This window comes from Xenopus tropicalis, chromosome 4, assembly GCF_000004195.4.
Source record: "Xenopus tropicalis strain Nigerian chromosome 4, UCB_Xtro_10.0, whole genome shotgun sequence".
In the NCBI taxonomy this organism is placed as follows: domain Eukaryota; kingdom Metazoa; phylum Chordata; class Amphibia; order Anura; family Pipidae; genus Xenopus; species Xenopus tropicalis.
The window spans coordinates 58,591,085-58,614,355 of record NC_030680.2 but is presented as its reverse complement, the minus strand read 5'-3'; the positions used below and the strand labels follow the sequence as shown (position 1 = coordinate 58,614,355).

At 43.3% G+C, this 23,271-nt stretch overlaps 1 protein-coding gene across 3 annotated transcripts; it reads left to right on the top strand.

Annotated features, from left to right (window-relative positions):
- The first annotated feature begins 11,218 nt into the window (after window positions 1-11,218).
- Window positions 11,219-23,265, top strand: slc22a31 (solute carrier family 22 member 31). Of its 3 annotated transcripts, none has more exons than XM_012962291.3 (9): window positions 11,219-11,301; window positions 14,605-14,708; window positions 15,470-15,624; window positions 17,039-17,207; window positions 18,949-19,094; window positions 19,184-19,292; window positions 21,354-21,562; window positions 21,645-21,759; window positions 21,908-23,265. In XM_012962291.3, the coding sequence occupies exons 1-9, from the start codon at window positions 11,293-11,295 to the stop codon at window positions 22,296-22,298; spliced, it is 1,407 nt and encodes a 468-aa protein (XP_012817745.1). In that variant the 5' UTR covers window positions 11,219-11,292; the 3' UTR covers window positions 22,299-23,265. The 3 variants fall into 3 exon arrangements, with proteins under 3 accessions (XP_012817745.1, XP_012817743.1, XP_004913636.1); XM_012962289.3 differs by lacking the exon at window positions 11,219-11,301 and adding an exon at window positions 11,354-12,108; XM_004913579.4 differs by lacking the exon at window positions 11,219-11,301 and adding an exon at window positions 11,356-12,108 and having other exon boundaries at window positions 21,648-21,759.
- Window positions 23,266-23,271: the final 6 nt, after the last annotated feature.

Genomic DNA, 23,271 nt, shown 5'->3' with positions numbered 1-23,271 from the left:
TCTAAGAGAATATTGGGAGCAACAAAACCATGAAGTCCAAAGAACACACCAGACAGGTCAGGGATAAAGTTATTGAGAAATTTAAAGCAGGCTTAGGCTACAAAAAGATTTCCAAAGCCTTGAACATCCCACGGAGCACTGTTCAAGCGATCATTCAGAAAAGGAAGGACTATGGCACAACTGTAAACCTACCAAGACAAGGCTGTCCACCTAAACTCACAGGCCGAACAAGGAGAGCGCTGATCAGAAATGCAGCCAAGAGGCCCATGGTGACTCTGGACGAGCTGCAGAGATCTACAGCTCAGGTGGGGGAATCTGTCCATAGGACAACTATTAGTCGTGCACTGCACAAAGTTGGCCTTTATGGAAGAGTGGCAAGAAGAAAGCAATTGTTAACAGAAAACCATAAGAAGTCCCGTTTGCAGTTTGCCACAAGCCATGTGGGGGACACAGCAAACATGTGGAAGAAGGTGCTCTGGTCAGATGAGACCAAAATGGAACTTTTTGGCCAAAATGCAAAATGCTATGTGTGGCGGAAAACTTACACTGCACATCACTCTGAACACACCATCCCCACTGTCAAATATGGTGGTGGCAGCATCATGCTCTGGGGGTGCTTCTCTTCAGCAGGGACAGGGAAGCTGGTCAGAGTTGATGGGAAGATGGATGGAGCCAAATACAGGGCAATCTTGGAAGAAAACCTCTTGGAGTCTGCAAAAGACTTGAGAATGGGGCGGAGGTTCACCTTCCAGCAGGACAACGACCCTAAACATAAAGCCAGGGCAACAATGGAATGGTTTAAAACAAAACATATCCATGTGTTAGAATGGCCCAGTCAAAGTCCAGATCTAAATCCAATGGAGAATCTGTGGCAAGATCTGAAAACTGCTGTTCACAAACGCTGTCCATCTAATCTGACTGAGCTGGAGCTGTTTTGCAAAGAAGAATGGGCAAGGATTTCAGTCTCTAGATGTGCAAAGCTGGTAGAGACATACCCTAAAAGCCTGGCAGCTGGAATTGCAGCAAAAGGTGGTTCTACAAAGTATTGACTCAGGGGGCTGAATAATTACGCACACCCCACTTTGCAGTTATTTGTAAAAAATGTTTGGAATCATGTATGATTTCCGTTCCACTTCTCACGTGTACACCACTTTGTATTGGTCTTTCACGTGGAATTCCAATAAAATTGATTCATGTTTGTGGCTGTAATGTGACAAAATGTGGAAAAGTTCAAGGGGGCCGAATACTTTTGCAAGCCACTGTATACACTCACATACATAAACTATATATACAACCAGTAATACTAACTGTAGATATTAGTATCACAATAGCCTTGGATATTCTGATTGTTCAAGAACTCATCCATGCATCTCTTAAAGGCATTAACAGAATCTGCCATTACCACATCACTAGGAAGGGCATTCCCCAACCTCACTGCCCTCACCGTGAAAAACCCCCATATGCTGCTTCAAATGGAAGCTCCGTTCCTCTAATCTAAAGGGGTGGCCTCTGGTGCGTTGATCGTTTTTATGGGAAAAAAGAACCCCCCCATCTGCCTATAATCCCCTCTAATGTATTTGTACCCTTGCAAGCGCCTTTTTCCAATGAAAACAACCCCAACCTCAGCAGTCTAACCTCATACCTTAAATCTTCCATCCCCTTTACCGGTTTAGTTGCATGTCTCTGCGCTCTCTCCAGCTCATTAATATCCTTCTTAAGGACTGGAGCCCAAAACTGCACTGCATACTCAAGGTGAGGCCTTACAAGGGAGGTAAGATTATGTTCTCATCCCTTGAGTCAATGCCTTTTTTTTTATACAAGACAGCACTTTATTTGCTTTAGTAGCCACAGAATGACACTGCCTGGAATTAGACAACTTGTTATCTACAAAAACCCCTAGATCCTTCTCCATTAAGGATACCCCCAACACACTACCATTTTCCTACATCTGCAGCCCAAGTCGGGAGGAATTGTAAAATAGAATATAGAATAGAATAAGAATATAGTACAGCACTAGATGAAGATGAACCAGTCCTACTATGCTATGCCTACTATGCTATGCCTGCAATTTAAACCTAATTTGGATTTCTAATTACTGCAATTTCATATTGTGAGACTTTAAGAACCAGCACACAAATTAAAGAATGTGCAAATTAATGTGTGTATTCAGTGCATGTGGATATGTATATCAAGAGTACTTGATCACGTATGCTTATCGCGGTGCGACCAGGCATGAAATTTTAAAAGGGCATTTTTCTTCAAAAGGGGAATGGAGCCAAGACAGAGGCAGTGGGTTAATAGCAAAGTTACCCTAGGCAAGGACGGCCCTGTCTGCATATGTAAAAAAAATAAAGTAGCAACTAAAATATTGCTATAATGTGTAGCTGCAATGCTATCTAGTTGCTTTGAGAAAAGGGCACTAGTTGGTTGCCAAAAAACCTTTTACTTGTAGCTGGACATACAGGAGTGGAAATCATGTTTCAGAAAGAATGAATGTGTTGAAATACAAACATCGTATGTTTTCTTTGAAATCTAGGGCCACTGTAAAGTTTTCTGAATCAGGTAAGCATACAAATAGGTTGCCTTAACCTGATATACTTGTTATATCAGCAGCCTTTCTTTGCTTATTAGGGCAGCTTGTGTCTCACATTCCCGTGTTTCAGGTTGCTCTATTCTGCACAATGTACATCTGATCCCTCTCCTCTCAGCTTGAAAGGGCAACCATTTTTTTTAACCCTCCAGGGGTTACAAATTAACACTAAGGTAAAAACATTATATATATATATAGAAAGGCACAGTATCTATTTAGCACTGGCTGCCAGACCTAGATTTGTGGGCAGGTCACAAAGGGCCAATGGCAACAGATTTTTGGGGGACATGCATAGTTAGTAGCTACAGTGGGGACTGGACAGAAGATTCAAACCGTGACATCCCCAGTGTTGGTACTATCCACCTTTTCTGAAAAAAATACTGGCCTCCCTATATTTTTATTGTTTTTACCTATACATAATGTTGGCGTCAAGCAACATTGCAAACAAGGGAGAACGACTTGTGAGTACAAGTGAGGGGGGTGTATAAAAGTGCACTGAATAGAAATAATGACCCTAGGAACCCAGATGTCCCGGGACTGCAGAATTTCCCCAGCTTAAAACCAAATTTTGGGAGTTGTAGTCCAGCAACATTTGGGGACCCAAGGTTATTTAACAGTTTGAGCAGAATTTTCCATAATACTGAGGTTGGCAGCCGCCATAACAACTACATGCATATTCTGCTCCCCATAGAAATCATTGCCTATAGAAACTGTTGTACTGAGAACATCTAATGCTTCCTTGAATCAGATTCTAAAACTGTTTTCCTTTAAATTGCCTGTCAATTCACACAATTAGTATTTCATTCAAAAAGGCAATAGAAGCTGTCAGTACACATAACTACATAATATGTATGTGTACAATAGCCATGAATATATAACTTTTAAACATCATTTCCAGTGAGAGGCAGTAGCAGACGAATTTGGGCATTTTGACTGGCACTGTTCAAGAGCACAGTACCGGGCAGAACTCCCAGTGTGCCATAGGCCTTACTAAACCAGTGATGCTGGGGAAAACACTGCAGATAAACATATAATAATGTTATATCTATAGATATATGTGTCTAGTTGTCTATCTACATCAATAAAATCCAGTAGTGTTATATTGGTAGAATCACTAATTGTTTCAATGTTTGTATTTATAACAACTGAGAATCTTTAACAATTGCCCAAATAAGCTGCATGCGGTACTGCTTATAGAGATCAGAATTGTTGTTTCCTTCTTGGGCCTGAGCCCTACCTGGTAAGGCTGTTTTGTTTGAGACTTTTGTGAAACATCTCTACTTAAAGTTTTTATTTCCCATCCCATTATTTATCAATAACAATTAAAAAAAAGTTTGTATAATGTTTTTTCATTATTTTTTCTTTATAGATAAAAATTCCTGTTCTTCTTGCTTTTGCTCTCTAGCCAGTAATTAAAGGACCAGTAATACCAAAAAATTAAAGTAATTAAACTATAATGTACTGGTAAAAATGGTCAGTTTGCTTCAGAAACGCTACTATAGTTTATATAAATGAGTTGCTGCGTAGCCATGGGGGCAGCTGCAAAAAAAGGAGAGAAGGCAGGGGTTACACAGCAGATAAACCCTGTAGAATACAATGGGTTTAGTTCTTACACATAAATCTAAACCAATTCTATGCTACAGACTTTATCTACTATGTACCCTGCGCTTTTTTTTCCTTTTTCAGATAAAATAACTACCCCCATTTCTACAAAGTCGCTTATTTGCACAAGAGAATCTATAGCGTAATGTTGCCATGTCACAAGCAACCATTATATTTTAACCCATGCAACTACATCTGACTTGTAGGATGCATTCTGTCACGCCCAATAAATAGTGACTATCTATGGCATCTTACAGCAGCCCCTCTGGCATTTGTCAAAATCCACAGATTGCTATTCTTTTCACAGAGTCACCTGTGCAAATGTAGGGAAAACAGTGAGGAAGAAATGGCTAAATATAGAGCTGTGAGAAGTATATATTCAGTAAATGTCTTTCATGATAACAATTAACACAATGGGAAGAGGTCTGCAGTCACTTCAATGTGCACTCCGCAGTTTCCCCAGGTAGAACATCAGGATTAATGCATTATCCCCACCTCTACTTGCAGTGTCTGAATACTGCGTGACCTGGAACTGTTTTGTATGAAAAGGTGAAGTCCCAGCGACAAATAATTAGCTGATCTGCTGCATTCTTAGAGAATTAAATAAACAGGTTTCAACTGTAATTTTCTTCTGTAAAGATTTTAACCTTCTAGGGAATTTTAAATCCGGTTAGTTCTGTTTCCTCCCACAGGCAGGTTCCTAATGAAATTGCCAATAGTGTGGCATATAGACTGTGTGTGTATATTTACTGGGTCAATTCTTGCCCCTTTGTCACCCTGAGGCAACTTTGTGATGCCATCCCCGCTTACCCCCTGCCCTTACTAGTGCCAGAGAAGGCCCAGTTGGGCACATTGCTAGTGCACTCTCTGCATTAGAAGAGCCACATTTCCAGTTTAATATATGGAAATTTGGCTCTTATGTTACCAAAAGCATCTTTTTCCCGCCAGGTAACTTGTGGGGTGCTCCCGTCTGAGGCAAAGCTCCCACCTTGCTTCATGACAGAAGTGCCCCTGTATAAATATCTTAGGGTTAGGATCCTACAGTATATACACATACACATATATAGGCACATACAAGGTGTCTGCCTGTTGCTCTCTTAATTTAGAAATCCAGCTTGACCTCCCAATTCTCTATAATTCACATCCAAGCTGATTTCACTAACTATAACAACTTTTGTCTGAAAAACTCCCGCTTTGCACTTGTTCTCTAATCTTGGAGCCTCACCAGAAATGTCAGCTGTGACTGAGCAACTGGCTGCAGATTTAAGGGACTGGTGGGAAATGGGGCAGAGTGACACATGGCCCTATTGTGCAATGACAAACAGCTCTGCAGGGCATGGCAATCTAACAATATCATCATAAGCAAAAAATCCAGTGTTGGGAGGAGAGTTGTTGGATACTTCATGCATTAGGCAGAGTGTTCTGTGGGTGCTGTGTAACCAACATATCCTCAGTCTGCACCCTGCTAAGTCTACACCATCCAAACAAATTTCACCACAGCTAGTACAGAAGCCTAAGAAAGAATTTAAGTGCCCTTCATTTAAGTGGATCAAGCCCAATGAACTCTCTAACTGAAGGGCCTGCAGAAGATAACTTCTTAGTTACAGGCGCCAGGCTGCAAATTTGTAATGAAGTGGCTTTATTTCTTCTAGTATAGAGGAATAATAGGAGGCAATAACTGATTATTGGCCAAATGTCAAATATGTAACAAAAGCACAATTTTCTATGACAACATATCTGCAGAAGCAAAGAATATTAGTGAATAGAAGAGCCTCGTCATCACTGCTATAGTTTGTGCATAATAGGACTTAGTGCAGGTAAACATTAATAAGAGAATCTGTCTACCACTTTAGGGGCAAAGAATGTTATAGGAGCACTACAGTGTTTGGTGCAAGTACTATGGGTGGTGTATGAGCAGATTTAGTCTTCATTAGTAGAGTTGTCACCTGTCCCATTAGCTTAATTTGTCTGTGCCGGGCCCTCCCGCAAAAATTTTTCAGAGGGGCCTGGCACGCAGGGATTCCTACCTGCTCTCTGCCCCCTGCCTATCCATGTCCCTTGCTTCCCACCCGTAGGTAGGAAAGCAGCTGGGGTGGGAGGATTTATTTGAAAGCACACCCGCAGTCACCATCTTGCTCCCCCCCATCACCCGCAACCACAGAGTCTGCTTCCCCTATAGTTAGTGATCACTGATCATGTGTCACTGATGGTTTGTCATACCCCAAATGTCACCATCCTACCCCTGACGTCACTGACCTGCCCCTGAAATGTTTTTTACAGACATACCTGATTCCACAGTTTTAAAGGAAAACTATGATACTTGTAAGAACTATTTCCCCACCACCCCCCACCTTAGACTAACAGTGTAATGCAACCCCTTCCACACCTTGTTTGTGAAGAGATGGATTCTGGGACTTTTATATGTATATATTTTATTATTGAAGGTTGATCTGGGGACTGGTCTGATTGGCATATTTTGGGTCAGGAAGGGGGGGGGATTATTCAACCCCATCCACTATTAGCGCAGCTTTGAGATGAAATAGTAAAAGCCACATTTCTGCTTGTTTATTGCCTGAGATACTAGGGACGGTCTGTTTTTAGGTGATTCTACCTACTGAGCTGCCCTGAAGCAGCTCTTGCATCACAATAGTGCTCTCTGCACTAGAATAGACAAATCTCTGGTTTTATAACCAGAAATTCAGCTCTTAAAGTCACCGGGAACAGAACTGGCTGTCCCAGGTAACTTGGGAAGCACCAATGTCTCAGGTGTCTCAGTCCAGTCCTAATATGTGAGTGGTCTGAAATTCCATTTCTGTCATATCACAAAACAATGGCCTAAGGGCAATGACACAAGGAAAACTTTGAGCAGGAAACTTTGGGAGAATTTGGAAAACAAAGCGCCACGTATGCCTTTCTAACAGCAATTCACTTTATTGTTAGCAGGAAAGCATTTCGGGGAGATTAGTTGCCCATGGTAGCCAACATTTAGCTACTACTCTCCCCATGTGGCATTGCTCTAAGGGCTATGACAAAGGTTTCTATTGTAGCCAGCTACTTGTCTTGGCTACAAAATGCCAGAAAATACCCTGCCATAGACAATACTAAGAATTCCCTTTGCTAAAACACACAATTATCAGTAAATTATCAGCATTGTCTATTTTTGTAGCCACAACAAGTAGCTGCTACTAGTAGCTCTGTGTGTCTTTAGGGCTCTGGCACACGGGGGAGATTAGTCGCCCGCGATAAAACTCCCTGTTCGCGGGCGACTAATCTCCCCGAGTTGCCTACCCCTGCCATCCCACCGGCGAACATGTAAGTCGCCGGCGGGATGGCAGACGCGGCGGCGCGATTTCGCGCAAATCGCCAAAAGGAAACTTTGGGCAACTTCAAAAAACCAAAGCGACGTGTATGACTGCCACTAGCCAGGCCACAATACATTCCAAATTAATCTCCAGTATAAAGGGCTTTTAAATATCTTTATGCAGCTTGTAACACCCATAATTATCCAACTTACGTAAGATTCACAACTGTGTGCATAAACTGCTCTGTTATTAAAAGGCTGGAATCCCAGGGAAAATGCTGCCCTGTTGAAAATAAAACATGGCTTTTTGGACTTATTGTTTGCCCCCCCCCCCATTAGTTCTCTGTCTGCCAGGGATATATGCATCCGGCCCATGGCCCCGCTCCGTGTGCCCCCCCCCCCCCCACCTGCCTGGCTGCTGTGACTGCTTACCTTTGTGTAAGCTTTAAATGGTACAGTACTGATATTAAAGGAACAGTAACACTAAAAAATGAAAGAGCTTTAAAGTTATAAAAATATAATGCACTGTTGCCCTGCACTGGTAAAACTGGTGTGTTTGCTACAGTAACACTACTATAATTTATATAATAAGCTGCTGTGTAGCCACGGGGGCAGCCATTCAAGCTGGAAAAAAGGAGAAAAGGCACAGGTTACATAGCAGATAACAGATAAGCTCTGTGGAATACAATAGTGTTTTATCTGTTATCTGCTATGTGCCTGTGCCTTTTCTCCTTTGAATGGCTGCCTCCATGGCTACATAGCAGCTTATTTATATAAATTATAGTAGACTTTCTGAAGTAAGCACACAACTTTTACCAGTGCAGGACAGCAGCACATTATATTTTAGTTACTTTTATACACTTTCATTTTTTGGTGTTACTGTTCCTTTAACTGCCCCCCCTGCATGGTTCACACGTTACTGTGCTATCCACAGGGGAGGAGGAGGCATTTGGATTTAAGGGTATGTCTTAATATGACATAATATAATTCTTTCACATATGAATGAAGGGTAATATCCCTGCAGTGAGCACCAACCATTGGGTTTTTGCTGCACTAGCACCATTAATGTGGGTATGGTCTTAAATGCTCTTGTGATAACACAGGTGTGGTTTGAAGAGGGTGCAGTTTAAAAACTGGCTTCCATTATCGGCCCTCCACCATGTAGGCCAGAAAAATTCTGGTCCTCAGTACCACAGAAGTTGGGTAGTATTGCTGCTACTCCTAAAGGACCCAGCAATGCCCCAGTGGAACAATTACTAATATTTATTTGCAAAGCATGTCCTAAAGCCATACTTTCAGAGCCCTGATATGATTATGCTTTGGGGCCCTGCCCAGTAATTTCTAATTACAACGGTAATGGCATTCCAACTCTTTTTTTACTAGCTTAGGTGGGTGGAGATGTTGGAATGACACAATCAAGGCATCAACTTTCCAAACTTAGTTATATTGGATTAGCTGAAGATGTCGGCATGGTTTGTCATGGTCTGGCCTGCTGGAGAGCGGGTGTGGTATAAATGTTACCATAAGGCAAAGTGAAAATTTTACCCCAGACAGCAGCACTCCACAAGTTGCCCCTCCTAGTATTCCGGTCTTTGAATTGTAATTTCCAAGTTAAGCACAGTGTTGGGGGGGGGGGGGGGGGGGGGGGAGGACAACATCCAAGGGGATGCCTCAGGGCATTGAGGGGTCCAGAAACAACCCTGTCTAAACTTTAACATAGTAAGATTTTCTCTTGGAATAATAATCTCTAACACTCTTGTGTAATGTAATAAATAATTGTATGTTTCCTACTTGTCTTGTAATCTATAGCAACCAATAAGCAGGTAGCATTTAGTGGGCAGATATTTGAATACCAACATATGATTGGTTGCCAATTGATGTGGGCAGACTTTCTGTTGCATTCCCCCATTTAAGTTTTGTTCACCATCTAAACCTAAAATAGACATTTATAGCAGAAAGTACCAAAGCGAGGAAACCAGCGCTATTCAGCTTTTCAGCATTTTAGCCATACATTGCAAGCAGATACAGGCACATTATTAGGCATTGGGATAAGCAGAATTTTTTAGGCATAGCTCATTCTTAAAATGAATGTCAAAGATTTTAACGAACAACATTTATACAACTCCCTGCACACACTGCCAGCATGCCAAAGGGTGCTGGGGGTTGTAATGGGTGGGGTCCCACCAATTAAATTTTGCCAAGAGTCCTCTGGTACCTTAAAGCAGCCAGGGCCGCTGCTGGTCAAATGGGTGCCCTAAGCAGAAATTTACTTTTGTGCCCCCTCCCCCAAATATTACGGAAGTGCCCCATAGACAGTACCCCCCATAGACAGTAGCCCCCACACACAGTGCCCCCAATTGCCTCAAACACAGTACCCCCCATAGACAGTAGCCCCCACACACAGTGGCCCCAATTGCCCCCATAGAAAGTACCCCCAACAGACCAAGTCATCGTCGGCGGCTCCTTCTCTCTTATGCCGCGGCAACAGGCACTTCTATAAGGTTGCGCCTCGTCGCTGACGTGTGACGTCATATGCACGGGCGCAACCTTATGAAAGGGCCTGTCGCTGCAGCATAAGAGAGAAGGAGCCGCCGACGATGACTTGGTCTGTTGGTGCGCAGACTGCGCACTCTGCATATAGATAGCGGCGGTACTGGGCAGGGCCGGCCTTACCAACTGCGGGGCCCAATTGGAACTATTTTTGCGGGGCCCCCTTAGTACATTGTGAATTATGCTTAGTGCAGAGGATTCCCTATGTTGCCATAGTTTTATAGTTTTTTAGGCTGTTCCTGCTGAATTTTGCTTAATACAGGCACAACTCCCAATATTTTAAAAATGTAAATAGGGACATTTGCCATGCCCATGGAAAGAATGCAATTTGCCCTTCAGTGTACTCCCATTACCAGACTCACCCAACACTAGCAGAACAGAGTATCACTGAGCAGCGTTCATGTGGCTATCATATGGAGCAAACTTAGGGGGCTGTTCCTGCTGAATTGTGCTTAGTACAGGGGAATCCCTATGCTGCCATAGTTTTATGGTATTGCTCTGTACAGGCTATGAGCAAACTTAGGGGGCTGTTCCTGCTGAATTATGCTTAGTACAGGGGAATCCCTATGCTGCCATAGTTTTATGGTATCTCTCTGTACAGGCTATGAGCAAACTTAGGGGGCTGTTCCTGCTGAATTGTGCTTAGTACAGGGTAATCTTTATGCTGCCATAGTTTTCACATACAATATTCGTTGTGGCCATAAAGTGTCCGGGTCCCATTGTGTCTCCCAGTTTATTGCAGTTATATAACGAATGTGCGGCTGGGGAACATGATTAAATGGTAAAGGCGAGAAGCCTACATATAGCAGATGCTCTCAGGCAAAGATGTCAGCCATTTGGACTTAATACATCACAAGCAGCGTGACTGCTGGTTTATATACAAAATAATCTTAGCAACAGCTTGAATCATTACCTGCAGCTGCTCCAGGGCTCATTTATCCCCCACTCAGTTATTTAAAAAAAAAAAAAAAAAAAAAAAAGCATGTCCACAGACTTCTAGCTACAAATACCCCCACACTCCATTGAAAAAGAAGTAGCTTTAACTCCCCCCTCTCTCCCTCCCTTCCACCCGCACAGACTTCTAGTTACATGTACCTGATCCATCAACCCCAGAGGAGAACTCCTTCCCAGGGGGCTGTGCCTGTCTGCCTTTGCAGTTGCACAGTGAGCGCAGAGGGTCAAAGGTCATGCCCTGTGTCCAATCGCATTGCAGCACAGCCCCCTGGGAAGGAGTTCTCCTCTGGGGTTGATGGATCAGGTACATGTAACTAGAAGTCTGTGCGGGTGGAAGGGAGGGAGAGAGGGGGGAGTTAAAGTTACTTCTTTTTCAATGGAGTGCGGGGCTCCGATTGGGAGCAATAGGTGCAATCTCCCCCTGGGAGTTGGTGCCATAGGCAGACTGCGTAGTCTGTGTATAGGGAGCGGCAGCACTGAAAGCAGCCCTGACAGAAGCTCAGTACCCGCAGAGCAATGGAGTTACTTGTACACAGCTCTATACCCGCCTCCGCCCCCACCAAACCCCTTCTCTCTCTCTCTCTCTCCCTGGCTCCCACTAAACGTGTTACGGTACCGCCATAGCGGGTTCGCTTATCCCGGAATAAACCATACGCACAGTTATTCACTTGTTACCTGGGAGGGCCGGGAGCCGTAATGTTACAAGAAGCACACTCCGGCAGGTTGGTTTGTCCCGCCCAACTGCCCCCTCTCCTCCCCCCGCCCTGTCAGCGCCTCCCTGTCCCACATCGCTTCCATCCCAGAGCCCTGTTCCTTTCCCTCTAGGCTGTTCATGGAGTTTGACGTGCGAGTGTGGCCCCGGGTGGGTGGATTCGGCCGGTACACCCGGCTCCTTGCCGCTGCCACATGGCTGCCCAATGTTGCCCTGGCGATGGGCTTCTTCTCCGAGCTCATGTACACTGCTGTCCCCAGCTACCAGTGCCAGGGAGTATCCGGGGACCCCTGCCCTGGCAACAGCAGCTGGGAGAACTCGAGCAACCAGTCCCAGCACTGCCCTGGAGGCTGGCACTTCCAAGCTCAGGGCTGGCTGAACAGCAACATTGTAACCCAGGTGAGGGGTCGGGGTACCAGGAGGGCAGTACTAGGGGAGAGGGTACCAGGAGGGCAATACTAGGGGACAGGGTACCGGGAGGGCAGTACTAGGGGACAGGGTACCGGGAGGGCAGTACCAGGGGACAGGGTAACTGGAGGGCAGTACTAGGGGAGAGGGTACCAGGAGGGCAGTACCAAGGGACACTGTACCAGGAGGGCAGTACCAAGGGACACTGTACCGGGAGGGACAGGGTACCGGGAGGGCAATACTAGGGGAGAGGGTACCGGGAGGGCAATACTAGGGGAGAGGGTACCAGGAGGGTAGTACTAGGGGACAGGGTACCGGGAGGGTAGTACTAGGGGACAGGGTACCGGGAGGGCAGTACCAGGGGACAGGGTAACTGGAGGGCAGTACTAGGGGAGAGGGTACCAGGAGGGCAGTACTAGGGGAGAGGGTACCAGGAGGGTAGTACTAGGGGACAGGGTACCGGGAGGGCAGTACTAGGGGACAGGGTACCGGGAGGGCAGTACTAGGGGACAGGGTACCGGGAGGGCAGTACCAGGGGACAGGGTAACTGGAGGGCAGTACTAGGGGAGAGGGTACCAGGAGGGCAGTACCAAGGGACACTGTACCAGGAGGGCAGTACCAAGGGACACTGTACCGGGAGGGACAGGGTACCGGGAGGGCAGTACTAGGGGAGAGGGTACCGGGAGGGCAGTACCAGGGGACAGGGTACCGGGAGTGCGGTACCAGGGGACAGGGTACCGGGAGGGCGGTACCAGGAGACAGGGTACCGGGAGGGCAGTACTAGGGGAGAGGGTACCGGGAGGGCAATATCAGGGGATAACGACACGTAAGCTGTCATTGGGCACATTATATGCAGCGTGTGCCGCCCAGGTTGGAAACATATGGTGCAGCTGCCCGACTGCTTTATTCCCTCTGGGGTCTATTTTGCTGCGGATTGCTGTTGGCTGGCAAGAGAATGCAACCTGTTGTACATTTATGGGTACGGTATGTGCTGCTAGGGGCCCAGCAATGCCAGCACTGGCTTACAGCTTGGTGTCAGGAGTAGCACATTCCCCCAGCTCCCCCTCCATTGTAATGGAAACACTCATCTGCCTCTGTACATGAATTTGGCACTTGTATCACAAAGGTCCCACCCTGGAAAAGTGGGCAAATGGTTCTGCACCTGTCACATGCATTTGTTTATTCTTTATATCTTTTTTTCTCCTAATACAGCACTGCACATAACATGTGGCTACCTTTAATGGCCTGGCCATGGGACATTTGGTCCGCTTCTATCAGTCTACAATTTTTCTTTAGGCTGAGAGAAGCGGATTCACTCCCTTAAAGGAGAAGGAAAGTCATTTTGACTTTTTACTACCAATAGATTTGCCACATTAGTGCCACCTAAAACTATATATTTATTCTGCAGAAGGCATTACCGTACCTGAGTAGAGAGCCCTAGAAGCTTTCTCTGTTTGCTTAAGACAGCAGCTGCCATTTTAAGTAGCTTCCTGCTGCAGCTCTAGCCATTATAGCTTAGATCACACATTCCTAAGGGAGGGGGGAGGGAGTACTTAGCATTCTTATGGGAGGGGGAGCAGGAGAGAACTGAGCAGACTCTGGCCCAGGGAATTAAGGATTTCTCTGAGAGGAAGTCAGATACCTGGACAACATGTTTACAAAAAACGAAAGAAGAAATCTTGTGTTTCTTTTGATAGAGGACTCAGTGCAGCGTCTCTGTGAGTGATTATGACTGTATTTACATAGACCTTTCTGATAAAGCTTTTTACCTTTCCTTCTCCTTTAAGCAGTTCCATTTACGTGCACACAGCTTTGTGAAAGTACACAAAAGCAGATGTTCTTGGCCCGACCTCCACTCCTCAGGCAGAAGCTGTACTTTCTCATGGAGCCGATCCACTTCTCTCAGCCTGAAGAAAAAACACAGGTTGAAAGAAGAGGAGCAAATGCTCTGTGTGCCAAGGACCTAAGTCTATACTGCATACTTGGGGGACAGGGGAAGTATGGTATAGCTGGTATTTTACCGGCCTGACTAGTAAAATGATGCTTGATTCCAATGCTAGCAATAGGGAAAAAGATAAATATGTAGGAAGGCTGGTATTTTTTCCAGAAAAGGTGGCAACTATAAGGTCAGCAGTGACAAGTAGAACCACCTTTGCTTTTTCTCTCCCAAACCCTTGCCTGAGAGCAGAATAACAGAATTAAATGAGCACTAAAGCGTAACAGAATTAGGCAATTTACAATCCTTGTATTGTGAATTTTACTATATATATATATATATATATATATATATATATATATATATATATGGATAGATATATATATATATATATATATATAGTAAAATTCACAATACAAAGATATTTACCGATTCATCAGGGTAGATATCAGTATCAGCTTCTGTTATACACATGATCTCACATTCTGCTAATGTTTTGATAATTTCCTCCTGACTAATCATGTTACCCATTTGTGTTGCCCTTCTGACAGTGGGAACTGCTTTGTGACAGACAGTGGAAGGTGCCACTGGAAAAGATCTCCTACCTGGTTGGCTGGCTTCTTGGATACATTATCTTTGGGTGTATCTGTGACAGGTATTACAGCATGGAAATGTTAACATTAGAAAAACTGATTTGGTATTGTTTGTATGCTTGAATGTATTGGTATTTAAAAGATGATGCCTTTTTTTTCCTTATTATTATTGATCTGCTCCCACTAATACATTCCCCATCCGTTCCTGTGGAGCACCAGCACAATAAGGCCGTGTTTGTAGCTTGCACTCACATTACAAGGTGGCCAACATACTCTCATTATACACAACCCTTGGTGAAAGATGTGCACCATGACACTGTGTGCCGGGTGCTGTATAGTGGGCTCTTGCACATTCTTGAAAATAGGGCTTGGCCAAAATCTGTATGTGAATGGCATTAATGACTGAGAAAAAAAATGGTAGAGAGATGAAGTCTTGAAAATAAAATGTTTCACTTGCCTTCAAGAGGATGTTATAGATAGAGCTCTGTTGCACCTCTAATATTCACTAGTCTCAGGCTTGAGTCCTCCAAGACTCACTAAGCAAAGATGTGACAGCTCTAGGACTTGCCAGATTAGATATAACATGTCAAGTACGCACGTAAGGCAAGACCCCTTGGCCTGGGATATATTCAGTAGCATACCTGGCACCCCTATTAGAGTTTATTAGTGAAATATCACTTTTTGCCCATCAATATGAAACAAATAAACCGACAGGACAGCTGCTGTAGAATGAGCTACCATTACAGGTATACTGTATGGATATAATTGTGTGGCTACAGCTCCATGTACTCTGGCATTTCATTGAGCTATTTCCATCTTACAGATTGGGCCGACGTGCTGCCTTCATTGGGGCACTGGTGATGGCGCTGCCCCTCGGAGTAGCTGTAACCTTCACTTCCAGTTACTTCAGCTTCTTGCCCCTCAGGGCAGGATTTGGGGCAGCTCTTGCTGGCATGTTCCTATCCTTCTACATTTCAAGTAAGTGCAAGATATCAGTGTTTTGCTATTGGATTGTTTAGTGATATACACATTAGGAAGCAGGAAAATGTATGTAAATGTGAGCAGCTGTCCATGATATACTGGTCATGTATACAAAAAATGTTTAAGCATGGACTTATTTGTTATTCTTGTGTTGTGAAGCTTTAAAATAACACAAAAGAGGGTGGGAAACTCAGTAATGGAGCAGACTTCTTACAAGTTTCTCTTGAATTTCATCCTCTGATCTTACCCAGCTACCCCTCACCCCCAGGCAATATGTATTTTGGCTCTTTGACAATTATTGTTTGCTTTCCTCTCTAACCTTTCCCTGGCGGCTCTGGATTATTTGCTCTGGGAGGCTCCATCCCTGTGTGACGTTGCACTGTTTGTTGGCTTTTGGCAACAACTTTGTGACAAATATGTGAAATTGTGAGTGGTGGGAGCACTTCACTTGCCTGAACACTGTAGAGCACTTTCTGAAATCTTATAACAGCCTTTCAAGCCATGTCAAAGTTTCATCCTTCTTTGCAGTGTGTAGGTCCTAGGTTTTTTTAACCTCTTGCTTAGCAGCCACTCGGAACTAGCTCTCCCTGCCGGTACACTCTCTTAAAGGGCCTGTTCACCCAACAATTAACTTTTAGTATGAAGTTGAGAGCAATATTCCAAGACAAATTTGCAGTTGCCCTTCATTTTTTATTATTTTTCTTTTTGTATATATTTAGCTTCTTGTTCAACTCTCCAGTTTGGTATTTCAGCACCTATCTGGTTGCTTGGGTCTCATTTACCCTAGCAATCATGCAGTTGTTTTAAAGAGAGACTGTAATATGAAAAGAAGAGGGCCTAATTAGAAAGATAACTAATAAAAATTAACAATAAGAATAGTTTTTTGGCTGCCATGATCAGTGACCCCATTTGAAAGCTAAAAAGAGTCAGAAGTAGATAACTGAAATACTATACTTAATAAGAAATGAAGAACGATTGCTAAAAATTGGCCATTCTGTAACATACTAAAAGCTAAGTTACTACTAAGGTGAACTACTACTTTAATTCTTCAGACTATAGCTTTTTGTGCTTGGATATCATTTTATCCATATCTGTGTGAAGCTTTTTGTCATATCTGTTTTTGTCTTTTGTTTCCTCCAAGCTGGACATGCTATTGACTCACTGGTAGGTGGCACTGTTGCTTCTGCCTTTACATTGAAGTATTTTTTTGCAGGAGTGGGGCAGGTGTCCAGCCTATGGCATTCTAGCTGTTTGATGTAACAATAGCTAGAGGAAAGCAGATTCGACATTCCTGTTGAATTGTGCGCTGAAACATTTGCTCTGGGTCAGTCAAAATGATCTGAATCTCTCAAAAGACAGAACCAACTTTTAGATAATAACTTCTCTAATATCAAACTTTCCTTTTCTCAAGGGGTAGAACTGTGCAGTCCTAGTCAGCGCCTGATGGTGACAATGATTGGTGGCTTCTTTTGGGTGGCTGGAGAGCTGCTGTTACCAGGTATGGCGGTTTTGTGCTCAGACTGGAGGGTTCTACAAGGCTCCATCACTGGGACATTGATGCTGCTTGGAGTTTACTGGTGGTGAGTGTCTGTAGTTTTACTATACAGTCCTACTGCCAATGGAATTTATTTTCTAAAATTGCATCAGTGCAGACTGATCAAAACTAGTTGCTGATTGGTTAGTTATTAGTAATTGCACAGCCTTATTAACTAAGGCTTGTGCCACATTGGGCTGATTCTCAGCCTGTGCATAAATGCAGGGTAAGAATCCGCTCTGCTGGGCTCCACTTGCTGCTGTGTCTGCACCATGAGGCATTGCGTTTTCCTGGGTGCAGACACATGGAGCAGATTTTGGCATGGACATACATGAGTATGCATAATTGCAGCAAAATACCCTCTGACCGCACCCAGGCCAACCCAACACAGTGACTTTTGGTGGAGACACAGGAGCAAGTGCAGGCCAGTGGATCAGTTTATTCTCACCATGGGTTTATATGCGGGCCAAAAATCAGCCAATGTGGCATTAGCCAAAGGACATCTGTATATCCAGTAACCTTTTTAAAGGTATGACCACCTTTCTTTTTGTTCTGTTATTTTGAGCCAATGCCCTGAATTATCAGAACTGCAGCTCCTATTAACTTCTTTATCTCTGTGGCTAATTTGTCACATACAGGGGCATTTCAGAGCCCCAGACTGCCCGAGTTGACCCTCCCAATGCCGAACCCCTCACCCCACTGTGCTCAGAAAATCAGTGTTAGAAAGGGTCAAGGTGGGGCTGCATCATTAGTGCAGAGTCTTACACAGTTTCTAAAAGGAGATGTATTACTTGACCCCAGGATGTCAGGTCTACAATGCCAAACACACTCCAACATATTATCAAGCATTATGGGACATGTGGTGTATCTATATCAGGGTGGGTTGATGAAGCAATACTGTTAAACATTTGTCAAACTCCAGTTGTTGCACGTGGATCCTCCTATGATTATCCTGACTGTCTTTGGCATGCTTGGCTCTCTGTTCATACTGTCATTGCCAGAGGCATTCAACTATTATTTTCTAGCAATTTATGCTTAAACAGCACTAAACTTAATTTATAATGTATCATATTAAGCAACTGAACTGTAATCTGACAGCTCAATAACAAACATTTCACTGTTATGGTGATTATAACCTCTAGTTAAGGTTACACCACCTACTAGAGAGAGGTTTATGTCATCTTTAAATAGGTCCAGTTGTCTCTGCAACCATATGTGGTTAAGGCTAATGTCCCACAGAGAGATTTAGTCTCCCACAATAGATCTCTGCTACTGCAGGTGACTTATCTCTCAGAAATGCCTTTCCACTGGCAACAAAAGGAATCGCTGGTGGAAAGGCCTTTGCATCATTTAGGCTTTCCGAAATCAAATGGATTTGCCTGCAGGAGGAAACTTTGCGCGACTTTAGAAAGCTGAAGTGCAAAGGCATTTCAAAGAAATTAGTCGCCCTCAGTAGCAGAGATCTATCATGGGCGATTAATCTCTCGGGGGGACATTAGCCTTAATGTGCATCTTAATTTATACAGATGAAAAACATTTTGCCTGATATGCGTTTAAAAAAAAACTGTATTTTTCACAGTTTTGGATATATTTGTTTATATTTACATATTTGTCAGGGCCCCTAATACCATGCAGAGAAGAGGCTCAGCAAATGAACAATGAAATTTATCAAGTGCCTAGTTGTATATTTTCAAATAATTGTGAGAAAATATATTTTTGGCAGGATTGGGCTGTAAATTTACTACACTGTAAGCGTAGCTGATTATTATATCTATTCCCCCCTTTAGTGGACACACACTCTATCCAGAATCACCCCGCTGGCTCCTTGCCACTCAGCAGGTGGAACAATGCAAGTCTGAACTTCATATGTTTGCAAGGGCCAATGGGATAAACATAGGCGAAGATGCCTCTGGTCAGGACCATGTTTTTACAGGTATTACAACTCTGCACACAGCAGTATCATAATGGCTGCCCTTTCCTATTCATCATGTGTCACCACTTATGTTTCTCTGATTATCATAGAGATTGACTCTTTGTGTGAAGGCTTTCCTCGTCCGCAGTATTACAGCATTTGCAGCATATTTGGGACACGTTTAATCTGGAGAAATGCACTGATCCTTGGCTTTACAGCGTAAGCCTATAAATACATAATCTCAACATTTTTTAAGCACACTGTATATATTCTACCTTACTGTCCCACTTCTTAGATACACATTTATATGTAATAAAAGGCACAGAGTTTGCCTAGGTGAAGTAAACAAAGACATCTTTATTTTTAAACATGATGTAAACAGCGCGGTTAGGGGTCATTTACAACTGTAAGTGCAGTTCTCATTCACTTGAATCAAAGACACACTTTCTATGGCAGATGCTTATGCTGGTACCCCCAGTGGGAAAATAATAAGTCAGCATTACTTCCCATCATCAGCCAAAGAGCACATGTGTGATCCATATACAGAATGCCCTGTGTGCCATAGGCTTTGCATATTAGAACACCACACAACACTCTCTTCATATATATATATATATATATATATATATATATATTTATATACAGTGGAGGAAATAATTATTTGACCCCTCACTGATTTTGTAAGTTTGTCCAATGACAAAGAAATGAAAAGTCTCAGAACAGTATCATTTCAATGGTAGGTTTATTTTAACAGTGGCAGATAGCACATCAAAAGGAAAATCGAAAAAATAACTTTAAATAAAAGATAGCAACTGATTTGCATTTCATTGAGTGAAATAAGTTTTTGAACCCTCTAACAAAAAAAGACTTAATACTTAGTGGAAAAACCCTTGTTTGCAAGCACAGAGGTCAAACGTTTCTTGTAATTGATGACCAAGTTTGCGCACATTTTAGGAGGAATATTGGTCCACTCCTCTTTGCAGATCATCTCTAAATCCCTAAGGTTTCGAGGCTGTCTCTGTGCAACTCTGAGCTTGAGCTCCCTCCATAGGTTTTCTATTGGATTAAGGTCCGGAGACTGACTAGGCCACTCCATGACCTTAATGTGCTTCTTCTTGAGCCACTCCTTTGTTGCCTTTGCTGTATGTTTTTGGTCATTGTCGTGCTGGAACACCCATCCACGACCCATTTTCAGTTTCCTGGCAGAGGGAAGGAGGTTGTCGTTTAGGATTTCACGATACATGGCTCCGTCCATTTTCCCGTTAATGCGAATAAGTTGTCCTGTGCCCTTAGCAGAAAAACACCCCCAAAGCAAAATGTTTCCACCCCCCCATGCTTGACGGTGGGGACGGTGTTTTGGGGGTCATAGGCAGCATTTTTCTTCCTCCAAACACAGCGAGTTGAGTTAATGCCAAAGAGCTCTATTTTGGTCTCATCAGACCACAGCACCTTCTCCCAGTCACTCACAGAATCATTCAGGTGTTCATTGGCAAACTTCAGACGGGCCTGCACATGTGCCTTCTTGAGCAGGGGGACCTTGCGAGCCCTGCAGGATTTTAATCCATTGCGGTGTAATGTGTTTCCAATGGTTTTCTTGGTGACTGTGGTCCCTGCTAATTTGAGGTCATTAACTAACTCCTCCCGTGTAGTTCTAGGATGCTTTTTCACCTTTCTCAGAATCATTGACACCCCACGAGGTGAGATCTTGCGTGGAGCCCCAGAGCGAGGTCGATTGATGGTCATTTTGTGCTCCTTCCATTTTCGAACAATCGCACCAACAGTTGTCACCTTCTCTCCCAGCTTCTTGCTAATGGTTTTGTAGCCCATTCCAGCCTTGTGCAGGTCTACAATTTTAATGAGGTTGACTAATTGAGTAGAAGTGTCTAACCACTCTGTGGGAGCCAGAACTCCTAATGGTTGGTAGGGGTTCAAAAACTTATTTCACTCAATGAAATGCAAATCAGTTGCTATCTTTTATTTAAAGTTATTTTTTCGATTTTCCTTTTGATGTGCTATCTGCCACTGTTAAAATAAACCTACCATTGAAATGATACTGTTCTGAGACTTTTCATTTCTTTGTCATTGGACAAACTTACAAAATCAGTGAGGGGTCAAATAATTATTTCCTCCACTGTATATATACAGAATTAACCTTGATTATTTTAATTTTGGATGATTTTAGGTGCATTCCAACCACTTTTTCTGTCTACCTTTTCTGACTTTTCACTGCTGCATACCGTCAGCAGTGTATCTTCTCTCTAACTCTCATTCCCTTTGTAGGTTTATTGGGTGTGGTATCAGGCCATGCTTTGCTCGGAACCTACAGGTTTTTGGTCCCTACATTCCATATTTTCTACAGGCTGGAAGTGAGATTGTCGCATGCATATTGATTTGCATCTGTGTGAGCCACTGTGGGCGGCGATCTGTTCTCCTACTTTTTACCATCCTGACTGGGTTTTGCTCCCTGCTCCTTCTTGCTCTCACGCAATGTAAGACAACATGTTTTTTTATGCTTATTCTTTTTCTCCCTATATTATATGGGCTTTTTCCTGACACTATGTTTTTTTCAAGTAGATCTTTTTATTGAAGCTTCCATTGTGATATCAGTGGTGGGCTCCCTATGTTCCCATGCTGTGGTGATGCTGAGTGTTTTTTATGCTTGCGAGGTGCTTCCAACTGTTATTAGGTGAGTAAGTCTTTTTCTGAACTTACAGCATGTCTTTTTAGATATTGCTGCAACTTTTTCGTAGTTTGTCCTAATGTAATCTTTCATTTCCCATTTAATGTTCCCTTGTATAGCCAATAAAAATCTATCTCTGTTTTTCTCTGTACAGGGGTTCAGGCTTGGGTTTGATCATGGGAATAAATATGTTGGGCCGTGCTTCCCTTCCATTCATTGAACTTCAACACAAGTCAGGGTACTTCCTGTACCATGTTGTTCTGTCGTCCTTCTGTATTCTCTCAGTGCTCAGTCTCCTCCTATTGCCAGAGACCAAGAGAAAGAGCCTTCCCGAAACTTTAAGACATGGTGAGAACCTGCGCCGACCTCCTTTGCTCCTCCATCCTACTCAAGATACTTTGCCACTTCTTAAACATGGCAAAAAACGTGCTGACTACAACCCTGATAGCTATGCCCGACTGGCAAGCTCCACCAAGAAAATGATCAGGAGTGACACGACAGGTTCCACATGTGGAGAGGAAAACAAAGCTTTGAGCAGTGACTGAACAATAGAACCGGCAATGAGCCTAAGCCAGGCACTATGCACTAAAGACTGTAAAGCAGCTGAATGTAGTGAAGAAAGTGATGCTGCCCATAAGACCAATAGGGAGCAAATAATCCAAACATGGTGTCCTATTAGCACAGGGGTTATTCTTTTTCAAAGCCATCAGAGAAAACAAGGATTTCAAAAAGAAGATATTTTTCAGCAATAAAAACCTTTATTATAAGTATAAAACTTTAGATTATGATGGAGTGCTAAGCACTTTACATTCTACCACCAACGCTTGGGTACCAATCAGCTAGGAAGATGACTAGCTCACCCTGTCCATATTTGTGCCTATGTCTGTGCCGTAACACTTCTCCCTCACTAACTGATCCATACTGGGACCTTCCATACTTCTCCCACTCTCTGTCTCCTTCCTGCTCTTCCAGAAATTTGCTTTACATCATTTGTAATTTGGAGCTTAAATCGCTTCCTTCTCCATTTGTTTTGCACCGAGGCATCTTTGTCTCATTCTCACATCCTAATTTTATCCAATCTGTGTAATTTTTAACATTCTGCTCATTTTAACACTCAATGCCATAGCACAGACCATAAGGCATGACTAGATATAGTTCGCATTTCCAAGGAATACTAAGAGTTGGACCAAAGAAATTGCGGACAATCAGTGGTGACATATATCCAACTTACTGACAGATAATTACAGACCTGATTGGTTACACCAAATTTGTGTGACTAGAGTAAGCAAGGAAGACTTACATTGGCAAGGGCCATTAAAAGTTTGGACAATCCCTTCTATAATGCCTTTGGCACAGGCAGGAGTATCCTTTGGTGGACTAAGTCAATCCTTTTTTAATGCAATGTGATCACATGTGATGTGGTTTAGATTAGGAGGGGTTTATAGTGCTGCTGTAAATTGGGTTTCTAAAAGTAAACAGTTTGGTCCCTGTTTTTTGGACCATAAACTTCTACTGAAG

Bases quoted from the DNA above. Each gene is read 5' to 3' on its own strand.
- slc22a31 (XM_012962289.3), top strand. From the start codon at position 11,830: ATGGAGTTTGACGTGCGAGTGTGGCCCCGGGTGGGTGGATTCGGCCGG. The intron at 14,709-15,469 runs GTATTACAGCAT...TCCATCTTACAG, and splicing joins TTTGGGTGTATCTGTGACAG to ATTGGGCCGACGTGCTGCCT. The intron at 21,760-21,907 runs GTGAGTAAGTCT...TTCTCTGTACAG, and splicing joins GTGCTTCCAACTGTTATTAG to GGGTTCAGGCTTGGGTTTGA.